This window comes from Delphinapterus leucas, chromosome X (genome assembly GCF_059928025.1).
Source record: "Delphinapterus leucas isolate spDelLeu-1000000601 "Yukka" chromosome X, BTC_Dleu_Yukka2, whole genome shotgun sequence".
In the NCBI taxonomy this organism is placed as follows: domain Eukaryota; kingdom Metazoa; phylum Chordata; class Mammalia; order Artiodactyla; family Monodontidae; genus Delphinapterus; species Delphinapterus leucas.
Window position 1 is genome coordinate 753,822 of NC_143150.1, and position 21,584 is coordinate 775,405.

At 43.0% G+C, this 21,584-nt stretch overlaps 2 protein-coding genes and 1 non-coding gene across 3 annotated transcripts in view; 2 read left to right on the forward strand and 1 right to left on the reverse strand.

Moving 5' to 3' along the window:
- The window catches only part of BRCC3 (BRCA1/BRCA2-containing complex subunit 3), a 74,730-nt gene extending 59,710 nt beyond the window's left edge, over positions 1-15,020 (reverse strand). The window contains exons 1-5 of the mRNA XM_022566274.2: positions 14,821-15,020; positions 14,121-14,137; positions 13,337-13,391; positions 7,332-7,451; positions 4,035-4,122 (exon numbers count right to left, since the gene is read on the reverse strand). Of these exons, the coding sequence (XP_022421982.1) occupies positions 4,035-4,122; positions 7,332-7,451; positions 13,337-13,391; positions 14,121-14,137; positions 14,821-14,943 (403 nt within the window). The 5' untranslated portion in view covers positions 14,944-15,020. The remainder of the gene's footprint in view (positions 1-4,034; positions 4,123-7,331; positions 7,452-13,336; positions 13,392-14,120; positions 14,138-14,820) is intronic.
- On the forward strand, positions 12,725-12,797 carry TRNAG-CCC (transfer RNA glycine (anticodon CCC)). Its single transcript has one exon. It is a non-coding gene; the product is annotated as a tRNA-Gly (tRNA).
- A 546-nt stretch (positions 15,021-15,566) lies between the features above and the next one.
- MTCP1 (mature T cell proliferation 1) lies at positions 15,567-21,426 on the forward strand. Its single transcript, XM_022566290.3, has 5 exons — positions 15,567-15,676; positions 20,653-20,804; positions 20,924-21,094; positions 21,176-21,227; positions 21,319-21,426. Exons 2-4 carry the CDS (start codon positions 20,700-20,702, stop codon positions 21,221-21,223), a joined length of 324 nt encoding a protein of 107 aa, XP_022421998.1. The 5' UTR covers positions 15,567-15,676; positions 20,653-20,699; the 3' UTR covers positions 21,224-21,227; positions 21,319-21,426.
- The last annotated feature ends 158 nt before the right edge of the window (positions 21,427-21,584 follow it).

A 21,584-nucleotide genomic window follows, 5' to 3' on the forward strand; every position in this document is an offset into this window, starting at 1 on the left:
GTGAATATATTAGACTTGATACTAAAGAATGGCAGTGTAGAACTATTACAGAGGAAACTACTGTATACAAGTGACTACAATAGAATTAAATACTACATTCCAGGGAACAGAAACAAAATCTCACTAAATGGTTATACAGTTTTTGAAAAGGAAATCAGAGACAAGCACCAAGTAACATTTGAAAGGATTAGTTAAAAGATTACCAAAAACTGAACATAGGCAAGGTTTAAAGAGATGAAGTACTCAGACCATTATTTATGGATACAAAAGATCTGGTATTACAACAAAACAGTGCACAGCATGGTTTGGTCTGGTGACTTATGCCTAGTTAGCTTGTTCTATATGTTCTTAAATATACTTCGCATTGATCTGGATTGGGACTTCTACCCAATATATTCCTAAGTAAAGAGTAAGGCCCAACAGTACCCAGCAAAGAGTATGAGAAAAATACTGGCTGAAACAGTTGGTGAAAATGAACAGCACTGTTTGAATGATCTCTGTACCTGCTATATGACCTTGGTAAAATTTTTAATACCTCTAAGCCTATTTCCTCATCAGTTAAATAAGGATAAACATCATCCGTACTTTTTCAGGGTTTTGTATTTTAAAAGTTGCCAGATGTTTTTAGCACAATGCCTAGCACATCAGAGGTACTTCATAATAATTCATTACATTTCGTTCCATCCACAACCATTGTTGATGAACTGCTGAATCTGAAATGGATTAGTATCCATACTGTGCCACCCAAAGTGCTTCTGTCAAGATCACCAATGATGCATTTTTGGTTCTCAATTTACCCGATTGCTCCCTCTTTGAAACACTATCTTCACTTGCCCTCACATTCCCACTCTTCTCATCTCTGTCCTCTTAACTTCCTGGCTGTTCTTTTCCAGTCTCTGGCTGGATCCTTCCCATCTTTCCATCCTCGAAATATTGGCATGCCCAGGGCTCTGTCTTCAGCCATTTTCTCTTCTCCATCTACACTTACTCCCTGGGGGAGTTCATTTAGTTCCACGGCTTCAAATCTCATCTCTATACTGGCCACTCCCAACTCCTACTCAATAAACTCTAGTTCCAGTCTTCTACCCAAACTGCCGAATCATATATCCAATTGTGTACCTGACACTGAGACTTGGTTGTCTTAATACTGTGCTCCTCAGGGCAGTAGGTCCATGAACTATTTGTTACCCGTTCACAAGGAGACAAGAGCTTGAGCTGGAATGGAAATTAATGCTCTGCTTCCTTCATTGACAAAGTCTTAAGAAAAATGTAAGCTGAACTAAACAATATGCTAAGTTGACATAGATGATTTTTTTTTTTTTTTGGCCATGCCAAGCTGCTTGCAGGATCTCAGTTCCCTGACTAGGGATTGAACCCGGGCCACAGCAGTGAAGGCCCAGAATCCTAACCACTAGGCCACCAGGGGACTCCCGACATAGAGGATTTATGTTTGGTGTAGGCTCCTTATCGAATTGGTCACAGACCAAAGCCAGGCTAGGTGAGCATCACTTGCCTACCAGACATTTGAGACTCAACATGTCCAAAAGCACACACTTGATTTCCTCCACAAAATCTGCTACTCCCAAAGCCACACTGGCTCTCCTGCTTTTCCTCAAATATTCCAGGCATGCTCCTCCTCAGGGCCTTTGCACTGCCTATTCCTCTCTGCCTGGGACGCTCTTCCGCAAGATATTTGCACGGCCAACTCTCACTTCCTTCAGGTTTTTGCTCAACTGTCACCTTCTCCATGAGGCCTAATCACGTTACTTAAAATACAAACCCTATGCCCCTTACCCTGATTTACATTTTTCCCTGAGGTAACTTAATTACTTCCAAATTACCTCCTAAATGCCAAATCCAAAAGATACACTTTAGTCTAAATGAGGACCATCCAAGAGACCTTCTCGCAACTGTGCCAATTTTTCTTTCAGCATCAGACAGTCTGAAGGGACAAAAGAATCACACCTCCCGTTTCCTGGTGTAAAAGTAGAACAGTCTGAGCACCATATTCTTTCATTTACTCTTGACTCAAAATTTTCCTGAAACAGAAACCACAGACCCCAGTTCATAATAAAGGATTTTAAAAGAATGAGAGACTATATATACAAGTGTTTTTAGAATATGAGCCCTGAGATAGTCATCACATTACAATAAAATTTTGGTTCAGCCTTCACTTATTCTATCCCTGGTCCTAAGAGAGCTTCCATCTATGTCAGTTTGCTAAAGAAGGGCATAGAAATGTATTGTAATATCAAAAAAAATTTGTTTGTAATGATTCTAAGGAGTATTGACATGTAACTTCTAGAAGAGAATGTTTGGGGAAATGTAATTTTTAAAAATGACTGGTTATAGAAAACTGCTTAATTAAAACTACAGCCTATATTTGTCATGGGAGGTTGATCTGACCCACCAACTTTGGTAATAAATTAACACACCATGACATCACCGTAGCAGTGCTTCCCTTCTTATAAAAGGATCAAGCAGATCTTATAATTAGGAACATAACTACAGGCGCATGTCTCCTTTTACTATGCACTTACAAAGACAGGAAAGTTAATGTAAGAGTAACTGAAAAACAGTGCCAAGTCACATGCGATTTACAAAATAGGCTGTGCTTTTTAAATTGCTTCCCTTTTTCTTTTGCAAGCCACGTCCTATAGGTAAAATTTGGGTAAGTTCGTTGCATGGGTATGACATAACTCAACTATGTATCTTTTTCCCCACCACCAAACCTATGCTTCCTCCTCCATTTCCTGTTTTCATAAATAGCATTCCCACTTAACCAGACAAAGCAGACGCTGGAGAATGCCAAGGCCCCCGATTCACAGAAACCTCCACTGAGATACTGACTCTGCCACTTATTAGCTGACTGGTTTTGCACAAAGTATTTCAGCTCGAACCTCAGCTTAGTTTCTTAGGAGCCACACACTCATGATTATTTGGGAAGTGTTTCAAGAAGTAGAGAGTGGTTGCAGTATCAAATGCTACAGACTTGGGAGACAGATATGGTTCAGACCTCAGCACTGCCACTTACTCAACACATGGGAGCCTCTGTTTCCTCCTCACTGCCATGAGGGGGAAGGTCTCTAAGTCACGGGTTAGACGAGGAAACATTCATTTCCGCAAGTAAAGTTATTCTAATTCTTTCAAAAGAGTCAGATAGAGACAAAAAGTGACCATGATTAGAGAAAAAGGGTAAAGAGAAAGAGAAAGAAAACAGGGCTTCCCTGGTGGCGCAATTGTTAGGAATCTGCCTGCCACTGCAGGGGACACGGGTTCCAGCCTTTGTCTGGGAAGATCCCACATGCCGTGGAGCAACTAAGCCTGTGCACCACAACTACTGAGCCTGTGCTCTAGAGCCCATAAGCCACAAGTACTGAGCCCACGAGCCTCAACTACTGAAGCCCGCGCACCTAGAGCCCGTGCTCCACAACGAGAGAAGCCACCACAATGAAAAGCCTGCGCACTGCAATGAAGAGCAGCCCCCACTTGCCGCAACTAGAGAAAGCCCGTGCGCAGCAACGAAGACCCAACGCAGCCAAAAAAAAAAAAAAGAGAGAGAAAACAATCTTGTTACATTATACTGATTAGAGGGCTGAGGAGGTAGCTTGACAGCCCCAAGAGCTAGGATGATACATGTGTCAAACAGAGATTGTAAACATCAGTTTTATAAATTTCACCCTTCACGCCTTTGATTCTTCCAAATAGTAGTGTACTAGACAGTGATAGTCACAATCGGCAATTTTCAGTTATAGTTTATTTACTATTATTATCATTATTTTGGATACCAGCCAATTGTCAGGGTTTAGTCTTGATTTCCTGAATACTGTCAAAATGGAGTGCCAAAATTTTATCTCTATTAAAAATAATCAATATGACATAAATCAGTACTTTTAAAACAGCAAAATAAAAATAAGGACATTTGCTTAAGGATACTTAAATTTTGATTTAAAATAACCACAGCCCATGTAATGGAGAAGGAAAAATGATATTCATTTCTAGAACAAAAAACATTGCAATCCCATAATACTTACCGACATGTGAAGGCCAAACAGTTATATGGGGATGGGAATGATACCAGCCCACAACTCTCATGGGGCGACCAGTTAGTTCAGCCAACCTGTGTGTCTGTCAAGGTATTTTCAACTTGTGGGAACACAATTTGTGATGCTAATAAAGGCTCAGAAAGCAACCTGAAGTTTAAAATAAACCTAGCACAATTTAATGTCAACAAAAGAATGAAAAAAGGTCAATGCCCAGAATTTCCCAGACTTCCCTTCTAAAGCCAAAAGTATTTCTTTTTTTTAAATAGAATCCATTTGGTTTCCATTATTGTATATAGTTATATGCTCTTAATCCAATTTAGCTAATATTTGATCACTCAAATACTTATCACTGTGCTATCTGAAAAGAAGCTTCTAAATCTTTGGATGTCACATTATTAACTTGAGTAATCTTCTGTCCTCTAGCCCAACCTACCCTCATTCCTGAAAAAGTACAAAATTTTAAAAATTCATTTCATTTCTCTCTGGCAGGCTGCCAGTGTCAACAATAGCAAGTAGGGTGGTTTCAGAGACCAAATGAACAAAGACCCCCAGTTTAGTCTCCCCATTTGTCTAGAAATATCCCCCAAAAGAACATTTTCTCCTTTGTTCTGGAAATAAAAATTTACCGTAACCGTCTGAGGCTCTGACTTGAGATAAGAACTCGGTTGGAGATAAGAAGCTGTCCCCTTCTGTTGCTACTCACTGTAAAGTGCTGGTTCATTTTCCTGTGAATTACTTGCATTGAAGCCCAATAGTCCTATCTGTATAGCTAAGTGTAAGAATACTTTTTAGGGACTTCCCTGGCGGTTCAGTGGTTAGGACTCCACACTTCCACGGCAGGAGGCACAGGTTCCATCCCTGGTTGGGGAACTAAGACCCTATATGCTGCGTGGCACAGCCAACAACAACAACAAAAACTTTTTAAATATATATTTTTTTAATTTCAAATGCCAAGAGAAGTTACTTAACTTCCCTAAGCCCATTTCTTCAGCTAAGGCGAGGGAAAGGACCACCCGAAAGGATGGAAGGTAACTCTGCCCAGCACTCAAGCAGGACAGGGACTGGGGGCTGTCCCCACTGGCCAGAATGCAAATCTAGTAATTTCAGGTGGCCTTGGGCAGGAGGCTCAGAAGGCTCTCGCCTCAGCAGTGTGGGGAAAAAATGACTCCTACACTGAAAGCTCCTCCAGTCCCACACAGCAAATCTTCAAACAAGTATCAATAGGATCTAACTGTCCCCGGTAACCTAACAGCATCCCAGAACAAAGCTAAAAAAATATGTCTAGGAATACAAAGATATCCAGCCCCCAGGGGAAAATCATAATGCTGGCATCCAATCTAAAATTACCAGGTGTGCAGAGAATTGGGAAAATCCAACCTATAGTGAGGAGACAGAGAACAGATTCATGGCTCCCATGGTTTGAGGTGTGCAGGGTGAGGGTGACTATCCAGGGGAAGCTTGAGGCAGATCTTTACGGTAATGGAACAGTTCTGCACCTTGACTGCTGTGGTGGTTTTTTATATATATATCTCTACACATATGACAAAATGGCATAGAACTACACACATTAATGTCAATTTCCTGGTTTCCATATTGAACCATAAGTTATGTAACATGTAACCTTTGGGGGAAACTGTGTAAAGGTACAGGGACCTTCCCATACTATTTTTGTAACTTTCCATGAATCTATAATTATTTCAAACTAAAGAGTTTAAAAAAAGATGCAAAAGGTACACATCATAAGAGGAGATTGATATATATGATTATATAAAAGTGCAACAAGAACAATTTGATTGGGAAAAAACACACACATACCGTGAAAAAGCTGATAAAAATCACTATCCTTATCACAAAAGGCTAGCTTTCTTAACATAAACTATAAATTATTAAGAAAAATATTTCCAAATCAATAGAAAAACGGGCAAAGGAAATAACCATATAATTCAGAGAAAAATACAAATGACTCCTAAAAATTAAAAGCTGATCAAATTTACTCACAAGAAAAATGCTAATTAAAATTGCAAGAAAGAAGATACAATTTTTTGCCAATCAGGTTGGCAACAACCAAAAACTTTGATTTACCAGGGCCTCGCAGCACAAAAGCAAAACTTTGATAACATACAATGTTTAGAAGGGTGTGGGGAAACAGATACTCTTGCACATGGCTAGAGGGTAAACTGGTCAAACTGCTACAGGCGCAAGTCCATATAACCTTTGCCCCGGCAATTTCACATCTAGGAATTGATTCTACAGATACATGCACACATTTGTGAAATGCAACGTCCAAGGTTATTTGCTGCAGCACTGTCGGTAAAAGACTGCAAATAACCTAAACATCTGCATGAGGGCAGCACAGCCATCCAGGACGGTATTATGTAGTCATAAGAATGAGACACCTCTATATAGTAATGTGGACAAATCTCTAGATACACTGTTAGGTAATGTCATAGCTACCATATGTATTAAATACTTTTTAAAAAAGAAAATATTCTTATATGTTTCCGTATGCACAGAATTCATCCATAAGGACACATGAAAACCTGATACCCCTGGTTATGTCCAGGGAGGGATGGTGGGGGAATTGGGGCACAGAGGCTACAGAGAAATACTTACTTTGTATACTTTTTTGTACCTTTTAAAGTTTGTACCATGCATGTTTTCTACTTTTAAAAGTTACTTTTTAATTGACTACGAGATTAACTTAATCTGAAAGAATGATAAATTACTAAAACCGCTGATGCAAGTTTAATTTGTTACAGTTGAGGTATGGAGTCCAGATCATAGGAAGCAAATGTCCCAACTGATCGCTCTTTGGTTATATTTAACATGGAATATTGCATTCAGTTCTCAGCACTGCATTTTTTTGAGAGGCAGCCTCAAAAGAGAATCTCCAAAGGAGAGAGACCAAGATAGTGAAAGGCCTAGAAGCTAAATGATATTACAAAAACTGTGGGGGCGGGGGGATGGGATAGACGGGGCAGAGGGGAGTGGAGAGGAAGGAGACAGGGACTCCCCAGAGAGTTCACTGTCATAGTATTGGACCCTGGGATCTTTTGGCATTTAAGAGCAGAAATGTTAGAAATGTCCAGTTCTTCCAATAAAAGCCACTCAAAAAGAGAAATGGAGAGAAATGCGGATTAACCAAGCAACTGGATCTAAGGGGTAAATATGAAAACCGGGAAACAGTCACTAGGAAGAAAAGCTGTGAAATCTGCTTAAGCAGCAAACGGAGGAACCTGGAAGCCTCAAAGCACATAAAAGCTTCTCATCGACCAGTAAGGATATCTCTGCCTCTGTCGAGGCTGCAGACAGCTGCTCTGGAGAAATTTCCACTCGATCCTTCCTCTTATCAGAACGCCGCAAGATGATGACAGAATGAATGTGAACAATTCTGATGGCGTCAACCTAAAGGAAAATCCACAGAAACATTTACTTCTGTCTCTCTCGAATAACATCTCTCCCTGCAATTACGGGACTGCATCGTATTACATTATCAGGTTAAAGTTTCCATCTTAGAAAACAGGCATTTTTTCTCATGAATAACAGAACGTTTCAAATAAAAGACATCCGACCTCAGTATATACATTTCAAAACAAAAATATAAAGGCTAATGTTTAGATCAAGGGAGGACTTTTGCAATGATCAACTAACAATCATTTGATTTCCAACTATGTGCAGGAATACAAGTCAGAGTGCTGACAATCCAAGTGTTCAAAATGCTAACATGTGGTTGCACAGCAAGAATCATACACGAAACTACACTAAAATAACGCAGTAAATAAATGCTGCAGGAGCCCAGAGGAAAGGAGTCTCTTAGATTGGAAAAAAGTCTTTACAGAAAAGGCAGACGAGTGTTATCTATTTCCTGATTGTCGTGTGTGTGTGTGTGTGTGTGTGTGTGTGTGTGTGTGCGTGCACACGCACACATAGATAGAATTTCTGTAGATGCCAAATAGACGTGAATGACATGTTTGGGAGACAAATTGGCCGACTCATTTAGGTAGTACAGAACTTGAGGTGGAATGGCAGACAGTAAGGCTAAGAAAGAAGGTTAGAGTGAAAATATGCAAGGTCTCAAATGCCAAGCCACGATCTGCAGGATGACCTAGAAGGAAGGACATTATTTCAGAGAGCTTGACCATGAAGCACTGGACTAAGTGTATGTCAGAGATGGAAGAAACAGACTTGAGATTCATTAAGAAGCAAGGATCCACGAGATTTGGTAGCTTATGGACCATGGGTGATACAGGACAGGAAACTGTCAAGGATGACTCCGAAGTTTCAGGGTTGAAACTAGGTAGAACAGAGGAGGCAGATCTAAGTTTAGAAAGGATCAAGAAGGAAGAAAGATGAGGGTGTTTTCAGATGAGCTGAACTGAGATGAGAGGATGTAAATAAAGGCAAGGAATAGTGTGGGGAGGGGGAGCAGAGGTCCAGGGTGAATCCAGGGGGATACCCATGGTATAGGATGGGGTACAATAAGAGGAGCCAGGAAGGAAGACAGCAGTCAAAACCAGAACAATGAAATTGTTCAAGAGTTTCAGGAGAAAAGGTGGGTATGGCATTGCCAGACGTTGCCCGGACAAGGGTGAAATCTGAGACAAGATTTTGAAGTAACCTATAGACCTACACTGTGCAACATAGCAGCCATGAGGCACGTGTGGCTACTGAGCTTCAAATGTGGTTCCCTTTCATGCCTTTTTTCACCTCATGAACTCTTTCATAGACTTTAAATTCCTTGCTCATCCTATAAAGAATGAATCATTCTACCCTCACATACGACTTTTCTTATAATACACACACGTGTCTGGCAGGCACAGAGTATACAATAAGGAAAATCAAAAGCAGACAGAAAGACACTTGACCTTCCAAGGAGCAACAAGACAAAGAGCTGACTTTTGAACAGAAACAATCAAAGCATAAAGAGAATGGGGGACATGTCAGAGTGCAAAAAGAAAAGATCTGCCAACCAAGAACTCTATGAAGAGTTCTTTGAATGAGAACACATCCCTCAAAAATGAAAGTAAAATAAAGACGTTTTCACATGCAAAAAATTGAGAGATCATTATCAGCACAGAAAATACTAAAAAGAGAAAGGAAAATCCCAGATATGAAAGAAGGAATGAAGAACACTGTAAAGGGTAAAATATGTGAGTAAATACAAATGTAATGCTAACTGTACAAAACAGTAATAACAATGTCATGTGGGGGGACTTCCCTAGTGGTCCAGTGGTTAAGAATCTGCCTTCCAGTGCAGGGGAAGCAGGTTCGATCTCTGGTTGGGAAACTAAGATCCCACGTGCCGCAGGGCAACTTAGCCCGCGCACCACAACTACTGACCCCGCGTGCCACAACTAGACAGCCAGCATGCCGAAATGAAGAACTCATGTGCCGCAACTAAGGCCCGATGCAGCCAAAAATAAATAAATAAAAAGTCACTCTGCCCTTTAAAAAAGAAAACAAAAACAAAAAAAAAACCCCAAAAAACAATGTCATGTGGGGCTTAAAATATCCAAATAATTAAAATGCATGAAAACAATAATCCAAAAGGTGGGAGGATGCAAATGAAATTTAAATGTTCTAAAGTTCTAGTACTATCAGTGAAATGGTAAAAATAGTAATTTGTATTAGACTAACAAATTAAGAATGCATATTGTAATATGTAGGATAACGACTAAAAGGAGAGTAAAAAATGTTATAACTGATTAATGGAGGATCAAAGGAGAGTAATAAAATATACTGATGAGTCCAAAAGAAGTCAAGAAAGGAGAAAAAAACAAAACAGAGAAGTGGGTCAAATAGAAAGCAAAAATATGACAGCTATAACATATATATGTATATGTGTGGGGGGCATATACATATATAATTACATTAAATGTAATTGGACTAAATAGTCCAATTGAAAAGGTTATCAGATTGGATTTTTTAAACTATATGCTGCTAATAAGAGACACACTTGAAAATATTAGTACACAGAAAGGCTAAAAATAAAAGGATGGAAAAAGATATGGCATGCCAACATTAATTAGAAGATAAGGTTGCTGAACTCATGAAGTTTAATATCTAATTTGCAGGTACAAATTGACATAGAATTCAAGATGAGGACATGGACTCTTGAAAAATAAAATTACATCATTAAGACTGGGAATGTACTTTAGTAGGAGTTGATGCCCAGCATGAATTTTCTCTTTCTCAGAGAAAGTTTCAGTGCCTAAGAGGAATGCGTAAAAGAAGTTCAGGATAGGGTGGTGAGACGAGCCCAGGAACAGATCATAAACAAAATGAAACAAGCATAAATAAAAGTCACAAAGGACTGATGGATGTCCCTGAAAGTCACAGGTAGCTGAAGGGTTTGAGGAACAGACTGGTATGGTCATAGTCACACTAGAAGTAAGATATTACAGCTGAGCTAGATTGGTCCCTACGCTTTTCCAGTCTTGGAATTAAGGTACTAAAGCCCAGTTCCTTTGGCTCTTCTGCCTTGGTACAGATCAAAGGTCAGCAAACTATGGCCTGCTTGGCCTCCCTCAGGTCAAATCTGGCCATGTTCATTCATTTATGTTCCAGTAGCTGCTGTTGCACTACACTGGCAGAGCCGAGGAACTGCAGTAGAAACTGTATGGCCCGCGAAGCTAAACATTTACCATCTTGCCCTTTACAGAAAGTCTGTGCCCCCTGGCATGGCCCTCCATGGATCACAGGCAGGTAACACTAATTTCCTCCTGTAGGGGATGTATGTTAATCATACAACATGTATTTATCAAGTATGTATTATATGTGAGGCACTACATGAGGGCCTGAGTATACAAAGATAAACAGGATACAGTAGTCCCATCCAGGAAGACAGACAGGTAAACAACTCTAAGACAACATATATGCACTGCAATAGATATGCTCAAGGAGCTAGCCTACAGGTCAGGACAGGTTCCTTCAAGGAGGCAGGTGGCACCTGGGCTGAACTGCAAGGAATAAGGAGTTAGCCAAGCAGACTTATGTTCTCAAAAGGTCACATCCTAAGTAGTCAGAAGAAAAGACTAGAGGTGAGACAGACTCACGGCAAGGAGACCAGTGGAGAGGCTGATGCAGTATTCCATAAAGGAAGTGATAAGGACCTCAACTAGGGTAGCAATTGTTGGGATGGTGCATTGGAAACAAACGGGAAAGCAATCTACATTAATGGTTCTGAATGGCAGGCAGTGGTTCCCAAACTTGGCTGCACATTAGAATCACCTGGGGAGCTTTGTAAACTCCTGCCACACAGGTCTCACCAAATACCAACTGAGTCAGTATCAGGATTTTGTAAAGATTACTGGGTGATTCCAAGGTGCAGCCAGGTATGGGAACTACTATGGCAGGAGGAATGCTGGAGGAGAGGGTTTGAGGAAGAGGAAAGGTTCAGTTTTGAACACGTTAGTTTAAGATACCTGTGTCTGGATAAACGTGGATGTCCAGAAGGCAGTGGAGTATGAAGTTCTGGAGCTTTGGGATAACTCATACTAACCATCACCTACTGGCCATTAACAACAAGTCAGAATGGCCAATGTCATGCGTCAGGCACTTGGAAAGTGCTTTTCGTGTATTAATTTAATTAACTCTCCCCATGACCCAGTGAGGTTGGTACTATTGTTATGCCCATTCTACAGATGAGTGTTTTACACACATTACCCAGATCCAACTCTCGCAACAATTCTATGAAACTGGTGGCTGTCATTATCCCTGTTTTGCAGATAAAGAAAGCAAAGCTCACAGATGTTAAGTAACATGTCCTAAGTCACACAAGTATCAGAGAAAGTATTTGAAGACAGACCTGTCTAACCTCAATGTCTGCTGCAGGTAAAGCCATAGGGGAGGTAAGGCTGGCCAGGAAGACATTCTGGGAAGAGGAGGAGGTGAAGGCAGAAACTTGGAGAATCCCAATATTTGATGCATAGGCAGAGGAGGAAGATTCCATAAAGGACGAGAGAGAGAGAGGGGAGGAATGCTAGACACAGCAAAAACAAAACAAATAAAACACCCTGTGAGAGTTCAGAGTTCTGAGGACAAAGATTAAGTAAGATAAGCACCAAGGAATAATCCACTGATGGAGCAATGAGGAGGTGGCTGGAGAGGTAGAACTGCAAACTACAGGATGGTTGCTTTCACTGGAGAAGGTAAATAAGGAATGATTGCAGCCTATTCTTTTAAGAGGTCTGACTATTAAAGGAAGGATACAAGAGCAGTTAACTACAGGAAGATGCAGGATTGAGAAGTTATTTTTCTTTCCTTTCTGAAAATGAGAGTAATTTAAGCACAGTTGTATCTTAAGGGAAAAAAGCCAGATGACAGGAATAGGTTGAAGACTCAGAAGAGAGACAAGATATTTGATAAGCAAGGTCTTTGAAGAAGCTGCAGCTCTGGATGGGAAGTGGACTTCTTTCCTTGATTACTCTGGAGAGTAATTTTTTGTAATTATTGCAGGGTAATAATTAGATGGAGTTGTTGCCTGATAGCTTTTATCACCACCATTGTCTGCTTGGTAGGAGAAGAGGACATAATTTATTTTTATTGTATTTTACAAAACCATTGGTCTGCAACAGGTTGGGAAAAAATTAACTGGTCCTACACCACAATTAGGTTGAGAAGCATTATACTCGACCATAAAAGCTCGAGCATGCCAGAAAAGGCAGGGCAGGGGGACTTCCCTGGTGGTCCAGTGGTTAAGACTCTGCACTCCCAATGCAGGGGGCCCGGGTTCGATCCCTGGTCAGGGAACTAGGTCCCACATGCCGCAACTAAAGATCCCACACGCAGCAACGAAGATCATGCGTGCCACAACTAAGACCCGTGCAGCCAAATAAATACACATTAAAGAAATAAAAAGGAAAGAAAAGGCAGGGCAGGAGTGCAGACAGGTTGCCTGTAAGCAGAGAGGGGTTGCCTGAGTAGATACTGGGACTTGGGATAAAAAGATAACAATGATGTGAACCAGATCTCAAGGATGTGAACCAGCAAGGTCTCAAGGAAGATGGGAGAAGGGCCAGAAACCCCGCAGAGGACAGCAAGGAGGAGAGCTGACAGTGGTTACTCATCCTGATCAAGTAGTAATAATTTGCTAGAAAGAATAGAAAATTAGGTCTCATTCCTACTGAGTAGATTCTTCATCTGCTTTTCCTAGAGAGAACACCCCACCCAGCCAAACGTGGGTCTGCATGAACTGGGTTAACCCTGGCTGAGATCATCAAACAGAATACAGAAATCCCTCCCCAAGTGCAAGTTTTCATCATGCAAAATTATAGCTATAGCACACGTACCTTTTCAGCAACTGTGCGCATATCAGTTCCAGTATATGTAAATTTGGGGTCACTCCTTTTGGGGATAAATTAGAAAAAAAGGGAACTGAGGTTTGGAATATAAAAAGGTATTAAAGCAAAGTAACAGGAATAGCAGTTTTTGCAATGAAACAGCAGAGACAAAGGAAGAGGAGGGAAAGTAAACTGAGGCTAGAGCTGTGCTCATATGTCTGTTAGAAGGACTCTGAGACATATGCTTAAGTGGCGAGTGCATAGTTTTCATGGGCAAAGCTAAAGTCCTATAATCCTGGGTATTAAGGAGGTGAGTTTGACAAGGAGAAACTGCTGTGCTCTGACGTTTAAATAAAGGTAGACCAAAGCTTTCACCGCCTCAAGCATTCAAGCCGCTGTGGATCTCTGAGATCACTGTAGGGTCCACCAGGGGGAGGCAGAAAGCCATTGACAATTTAGATAGAGAAATGGATTAATAGGGGGAAATGTCTCCTCATATGCACATTATCTGCCACAGAGAGCTTTCACAGGTTCACTTATGATCTTGGCTCCCCCAAACATATTTTTCACATAGGATCATACATATCTCAATTGAAAATCCTCCTACTAGAAAGTAAGGTGGAAAGCAACTTTCAGGGTTGGGGTGGAATTGAAACTGTGTTCTTGAGGGAGCTCCACAGTCATAATGGTAACTTAAAATACAACCTGTACAAAACATTGCGAAAGTTGTGATAATTTTGAGTTAACAATGACAAAGAGATCAAAAGATAGGAGTAAAGAAATATAGTCTTACCTTGGGTCATCATTCAACTAGAGTGGGAAAGAGCAGAAAACATTATTGATCACATTAAGTGTATTAGATGTACATGGATGCAGATAATATGAAAATTAGGTTATGTGTTCCTGTACACCGGCACGAAAGACTGGAGAATTCTTACTTCGGATTGCCAACAAGTAAGCTCTATTTCCTCATCCTCTTTCACCCCTCTGCAATATTTAACGCAGTGGAAACTTGGGATTCTTGGAAACCCTCACCTGTCTTGGGTTATTTGGAACCGAACCCTCAAAATGATTCCTAGAGGGAAGAGCGGAGGCGAGGCTAGGGGCCCTAATCGTGGTCAGCTGCTTCCTGATACACTGATGTCCTCATTATAAAAGATCGTCTTTCTGATCTGACTTGCAGTTTTGGTCAATGGGTTTATAACTCCAGATCTAAAGAAAAGCCACAGACTACAAGAAAAAGTGAGCCTTCCATCCCTCCCCCCCACTCCCCGAGGCTTAGGAGGATCGCTGGTGGCTTGCAGAAGGGTAGAGAAGCCTTAAGCGACGCGAGGAAACGGGGGCCAGGCGACAGGACCATCCAAAGGATACGTCCAAGGATCTGAGTCAGGAGTGCCTGTGGCCTCCGCAGCCCTGGGCGCTGGCAACACCCAACCAGGGGACACGGTGGGACTGCTCAGCAGGGTTCCGGCCGGGCTTACTGGATGACTTACCTCCCCTATGCACAGCCCCATCACCTCCTCCTTCTCTGTGCTCAGAGCGTGGTTGAGACAAACTAGGAAAGCATCCGACTCCAGATGAACCGCCTGCACCGCCTGCACCACCTGCACCGCCATCTTGATCTGGCCCTGCTCACGTCCGCCTCGGGCCCACTCGGGCCTGGCCAACCGGCTGCTCCGGCGCTTGGGTTCCGTGGGGGCGGGGCCTGGGGCGCGGGGCGTGGCGGGCGGGCGCGCGGGGGCGGAGCTTGGGACGCGGGGGCGGGGCCGGCCCGGCGGCACCTGGGAAACGCCCGCGCCGGTTGGGGCAGGCGTGGCCGTCGGGGCAGAGGGCGGTGGCCGGCCGCGGTCTGGACGTCGGGCCGGGCGCGGGGGGCGGCAGGGAGGCGGCGCTCTCGGGTCGCGGGCGGACGTGGTCTGTGAGGAGCGCCCGGACGGCCGGGCCGGCGCCTCCTGAGCGCCGGCGCCCATTTTGCCCGCCCGCCGAGAAGAGCCGTGCGCGGCCTACACGCTCCGGGGACCTCCCTCAGGCGGCATCGCCGCGCGCGCCGGCCTTTCGAGCCCAAGGGACGCTCTTTTGAAATTCGGTCCTGAGTTAAGGTTTTCTTTTATTTTGTTTTGTTTCCAAGTTAGGGGCCCTGAATTTGGGACCACTCTCTTTCCCTGGACCACTTCCGGTGGCCGGCCCGCGCCCCGTAACTTCGGTTCGGTGACCTCGGCCCGGAATGCCCCTCGGCTCGCCCCGGGCTCACGTCCCGATCCCGGCTTGAGTGGCCCGGGGTGGGTGACCTGAAGTTGTAGCCTCGCTGCTCTCGAGGCGGATAATTAGCCCAAGAAACACTATATTCATGTGAGTAACCTCTTGGCAGAAACAGTGTTATACTGTGTCTGAAAAAGTATCACTCCTAAGCTTGGCGGCTGCTACTTTCTCCAAAGGCTTTTAGGTATTTATTTGTTCGATACAGGGAAGGGGAAAGGGGAACTGAAGTTTCTGTTCGAGGTCGGATGTATCGCAGATCGCAGCAGATATGCACAAGTTTCCTCAGCTCGCCTTGTCTCGGTGATATCAGACCTGGTGAAATTATATGTAAAAGTAATTTTCTTTTGAGGTGTGATAAACGTGCAATAGGGGACAGTACACATCTCCCACTCCCGAGGCTAGGAATTACACGCGGATTCTGGGAACGATTCAAAACCAAAGAAAAATCTATGCCGTGCTGCCGCCACGGCCAGTCAGTGCCTCTGTGGGTTTGATCTGCTTCTCTGTTCCATGTGTAGTTGGGAGACAGGCGGACAGGGCAGTACTGGAAAGGGAACATGCCCAGGGTGCTGCTGGAGGAGGTGTTGATGCTTTGCTCTTTTCTCCCAAGTCAGTTCCAACCCCGATCTCCCCACAAATAGGGCCCACGTCCAGTGGAACTATCTGGAACATCCATGCCAGCAACCTCCATTTTTACCTAATGTTTAAGAATCATATTGCACATCCTTCCATGATTAATTTTGATAATGATGAAGCTGGGGCGAAATTTCATGTGTGCAATTACACTGGACCCATCTAATTTTTCTCTTAAGCTTCAATCTTACAGCATATATTGTTTTCAATGGCTATTCGCGGCTAGTATGCCCTGCGCTGATGGTGCAAGTATGGCTGTTGTTATTTTTATGTTTTGTGATGGGACGTCTTGCGTTTATAAGCACTTTTAGGCAGCTTCGAGAAGAAAAACACCTTTTGTCTATGGTCGGTGTTAGTCAATCTCATATCCCACAATGATATTCTCTACCTTTTATAATGCTCATGGCTGCATTTTACAGCTCTAAAGTTTAATTGGAGTAGAAAAAAAACTATTAACATTTATGGCAAGCTTATCATGTGCTAGACACTCTACTAAGCATTTGTATACCTTGTATGTGTAAACTGCCCCAATTGGAATCAGCCTCTGCAACTTCCTAGCTGTGTTACCTCATGCAAGTTAGCTAACTTCTCTGTGCCTTACTTCCCTCATCTTTAAGTGGGGGTAATAATAGTATCCATCTAATGGGTGACTGTGAAGATTAAAAGAGTCAATATATAAACATGTAGGAAGTGCTAGGTAAGTGCTGACAGTTATAATTAATTTGTTCTTTAATTCTCATTTGACATCTTAGAAAACTGGAGTGTAGAGAGTGTAACTTATCCGAGGTCACAGAGCTAGTAAGTGGCAAAATCAGCATTCATACACAGGCCGGGCTGACTCCAGGGCTTGGTAACTTCACCCATTGTAAGTAGATGAGTTTATTAATTGACTTCAAATAAAGTAAGTGTATTCAACTGATTCATGTTTAAAAACTGTTCAAACACCTGGAAATTAAACCAAATTATACTTCTTTTAAAAGACACAAAATGATTCATTCTGTAAATGAAAAATAATGGTTTTACTTGCATTACCTACCTAAGCAAGCCCTTCTGTGTGGTCTATCCTACTTAAGACATAGTTCACAAACTGCCTTATTAAGAAATATTCTGTCTAGGCCAGTGTGGTCCCTGGCCGTGGCATCAAGGTAACCCCCACGGGGACAATCTTTTTAGTGCATTCATGGGTAATAAAGGTATATAAATACTTCTTTTTTTTTGGCCGTGCCGTGCGGCATGCAGGATCTTAGTTCCCCGACCAGGGATCGAACCTGTGCCCCCTGCATTGGGACCACGGAGTCCTAACCACTGGACCACCAGGGAATTCCCTATAAACACTTTTTTGAATCCATTTGAATTTGCAGCTGGTAGTATTCCTTCAGTTGAGTGGAACAGGTTTATGTTCTGTGTTTTGTATTGCACATTGTACCTAAGTTTATCTCGAGGTTTTCAGAGATTCATCTTGGTTCAAGGGGTCCTGAATTTTGTGCACAACTGTCATATGGAGGAGAATGTTCTCTAGTCAAATAAATTTGGGGAATGTTAAAATAAAGTTTCTTTACTGCATAACTTGCCAGAGGTTTTACTGTACTTATGTTCTTTATGATTCTACAAGATTCCCAAACTTATTTGACCAAGGAAAAAGTTAGGGGCAAGTGTTCCAAGGATCACTTTTAGGGAAACTGTATTCCATTCATACAACCTGCGATTTTGTGGCTTTGATCTTAATCCCTCTCACTGAGCCTTGGCTTTTCTCTGCTGAGGCTCTTGATTCGTGCTCACAGGGCAGCTTCTCAGTCCCTTGATCACTGCAGTTGCCTTTCGCTGGGCCTTCATGCTGTCTCTGGTAGCGCATGCAAGTCCAGGGTTGTGTGCTGGCGTTTGTCCCAGGTTCATCCTGCTGATGCCCAGCATGTTGTCCTTCAGGTCACAGCAGCACACCACGCTGCCTTTCTTCTGAGAATATTTTGTAGTGACTCATAGGCCTCTTTGTAGTGATTCTTACTAACTCAGAGCATCCAATTTGTTTGCCCTCTATGCCAGTGGAATTATTTCCTTTTAATGTCGATGTAACCAGTAAAATTTTGCTTTTCATTGAAAACAGATTTAAATGTCAATGTGTCAACGTATTAGTTGTTGCTAGGACCTATCTGTGAAGTTGAGATGGTCCTAAAACCTTTAACATTTGGTTTCTACTTTGAGGGGGGGCACGTGTTTCTTTTGTACTCAAAATTCAGACTTTAATATATTTTATTTTGACATTAGTATTTACTGGGTTTTGTTTTTATCTCTCCTTTCCAAAATCTTGGGGAGGAAGAGAGGCAGAACAATTGTATCTGCTAAATGGAAAAAAATGGCTTTGAACAAAATAATGTATAGCTATATAACAGACCCAGAGGGTCACTCCCTACCCATGCTCATGTGGCCTTTGCCTCCCCTCTCTACTCAGCATACGTATCCATCCACTCACAGGAACACTGTTTGACTAGTATTTGAGGCTTAGGGTGTCCAGTGCTGTATTATTCCTTCTGTTGAGGTGCTTATAACACTGTACTGGGGTGGGGGGGGCGCGGACAGGACTTGTGAAATAAGCAGAGCAAAATGTGAAGCAATTTATAATTAGCAGTCAAATCTGAGTTTTAGTTTAGACATAAATGCTACAGTATTCATAAGAGGCAGGACGTTTTCATCAAGAAGGCAGGCACCTGCCCTCTGTGGTAATAGTACTGAGATAGGCAGAGAGGCCCGGGGAGGAACATTAGGCGAGTGGAAAGCGAGAGCAAGGATACGGCGCTAGACATGATGAACCTGGTATCGGGGGAAAGTTGGTCTCAAGTACAGTGGTAGTGGTGCTTGCTGGAAATGGTGACAGGTGGGATGCACCAACTGAAGAAGAGGAAGAAGTCCACGATAACTCACAAGTTTTGAGTCCGCAGGATCAGGAGAGGCTGTGTTGCCACTGCGAGAAATCAGGATTTGGTTTAGGAGAAGGTGTTCTGCTTTAGGTGAGTTTGAAATGAGAGAGCGCTGTAAGACAAAAGCTACGATGGGCTCAGAGTCAGGTCCACTCAGGGTGCAATGGGCGAGGCAAGTGTGATGCTCATAAATTATTCACTACAATCAGACCATTTCCTAAGTCTATAGAAGATATTTTCCACTTACCTTTTAGGGAAGGTAAACCAGCAATGTTAAAGAAAAACAACAACAAATCAGACTCAGATTGTTGTTCTTGAAAAGGAGGCTTGGTTCAGCTCAATTAGTTCTTCTTTCTGGCATCATCCTGTGTTCTGGCATCTCGTTTCCTCTTGACAATCTCATTTGAGGGTTTAACAACCTCCCAAGTTGTGCTGCAGTCCCTCTCTTACCTAAAGGCCGCCTAACGGGAATAGGAGGCCTCTGTTTTTTGGAGCAGATCCCCCAATGCCGTGTCTGCACTCTGCCCAACATAGACACCCAGTGAAAGCACGCTGCGACGCTGTAAGCTGGCTCCAAAAGGTTCATTCCTGTAAAATGCAGCTCAAGTTGTGAGGCCCTGAATGAGACCCAGACCTGGGCAGAGGATCCTTATGGGGTCGGAGCTGAGTCTGCGTTATGGAAAGAGTTTGCCCAGAGGTGTGCTTCCTTTACACCTCCCAAAGGGCAGATGGGCTTTTCTGACCTTCTGACTTGGGAAAACAGAATTTAAACCCACGCGTCTATGAAAAAATGGGCTCCTGTGACATCCTGAAGCATTATTAAAGTGAAACAAGGACCCTGTCTCTCAGCTCTGAATCATCACGATCCCCAGGGTCTGTTGCAACGATGCGACCATAAGTATTTTCCCTAAAATGAAAACTCCCTTCTGGAAATGCCTAGCCATTATAAGTAGCCTTTCTAAGCAAACTGATAAATAGGTCGTTTGCCCTTAAAACAAACTTCTAATTTCAATTTAGAAAGCCATGCACATTACATGATTTGACCTTCACAGTCTTACCTTTTAAAATGGAAACTGCTTGGAAGGGGCTTTTACCTGGAGAATATGGCATGCATGTGTCTGTTATACTGCTTTCCTGCCCAAATAAGTGTGCCCTTATGCGCACTCCTGTGCATATTCCGTTGCTCACTGCATTTTGTCAGATGCTGCTTGCTGAATGCAAAGACTGTGAGACCACTGCCCGGCTTCCTGTAGCGCTAGGCCCACATTTCCACGGAACCCCTCACCTAGCAGAATTCTTGAGTGCTTCGCAGTCAGCAGCATCACCCAGGGTTCTGCCTGAGTGTCACTTCAGTGTCTGCCAGGGAGCTTCAGACATCCTCAGTTCTGTTTAGGCTGTGCAGATAGACATAGGTGAGGTTTGCTTCTAGTTGGTGGTTGCTAGTACCAGGTCACCTTGCTCATTGGTGAGTTCATTCCAACCCCAAAAGTCACACCTGTGTCCTGTGCGCGGGTGCTGCAGGCTTAGGTGGAGAAAAGCAGGGCTAGAATTGGAATCCAAAGCCCAGGATGGCAGGAGAGGATGTGGGGGCTCCACCCGATCACCTCTGGGTTCACCAAGAGGGTATCTACCGCGACGAACACCAGCGCACGTGGGTGGCCGTCCTGGAAGAGGTAACTGTTTACATTTTGTTTATTTCTTTCTTGATTTTTGCTTTCAAGCAACTTGGTTTCTAACCAGTCTCAATATCCTGAAGTCTTTGGTTTTATTTTTGATCGTTTCTTTCCATTAGGAGACGAGTTTCCTAAGGGCACGAGTTCAGCAAGTTCAGGTTCCTTTAGGTGACGCAGCCAGGCCAAGTCACCTTCTCACCTCCCAGCTACCTCTCATGTGGCAACTCTACCCCGAGGAGCGCTACATGGATAACAACTCTCGCTTGTGGCAGATCCAGCATCATTTAATGGTACACATGTTGCTTAATAATTTTTCATTGTACTGGGACTCTTATAACAGAGTACTCTATAAACTTTTCTTTTTCTGACAGGTCAGGGGAGTACAGGAGCTGTTGCTTAAGCTTTTGCCTGATGATTAATCTGGTATGTATTTCTTTTTCTCCCCTGTCCCCACCCACCTTCTTCTTTTTCACCCTATTCGATTGTGGTGATTTTAATGATCTTTTTTTTCCAGGTGCTGGGATTCTAGGAAGATATGCCCCTCTGTTCTGTTCAGTATATGGCAATCACGTCATCCACCACTGCAGTGCACCCACCTGTGGGCCTGTGGGGAGGGAGTGGGTTGAAAAACTGCTCAAGAACACAGAAGTTTAGGAAGGGTCATGAAGAACACCGAAAGTGGAACTGCAGAGAAAGGGTTATGCAGGCAGAAAGCAAGTCAACAAAAGCACTTAGTTAGGATACGTAACTTGAAATTGACTCCTTTGGAAATTGCCATAG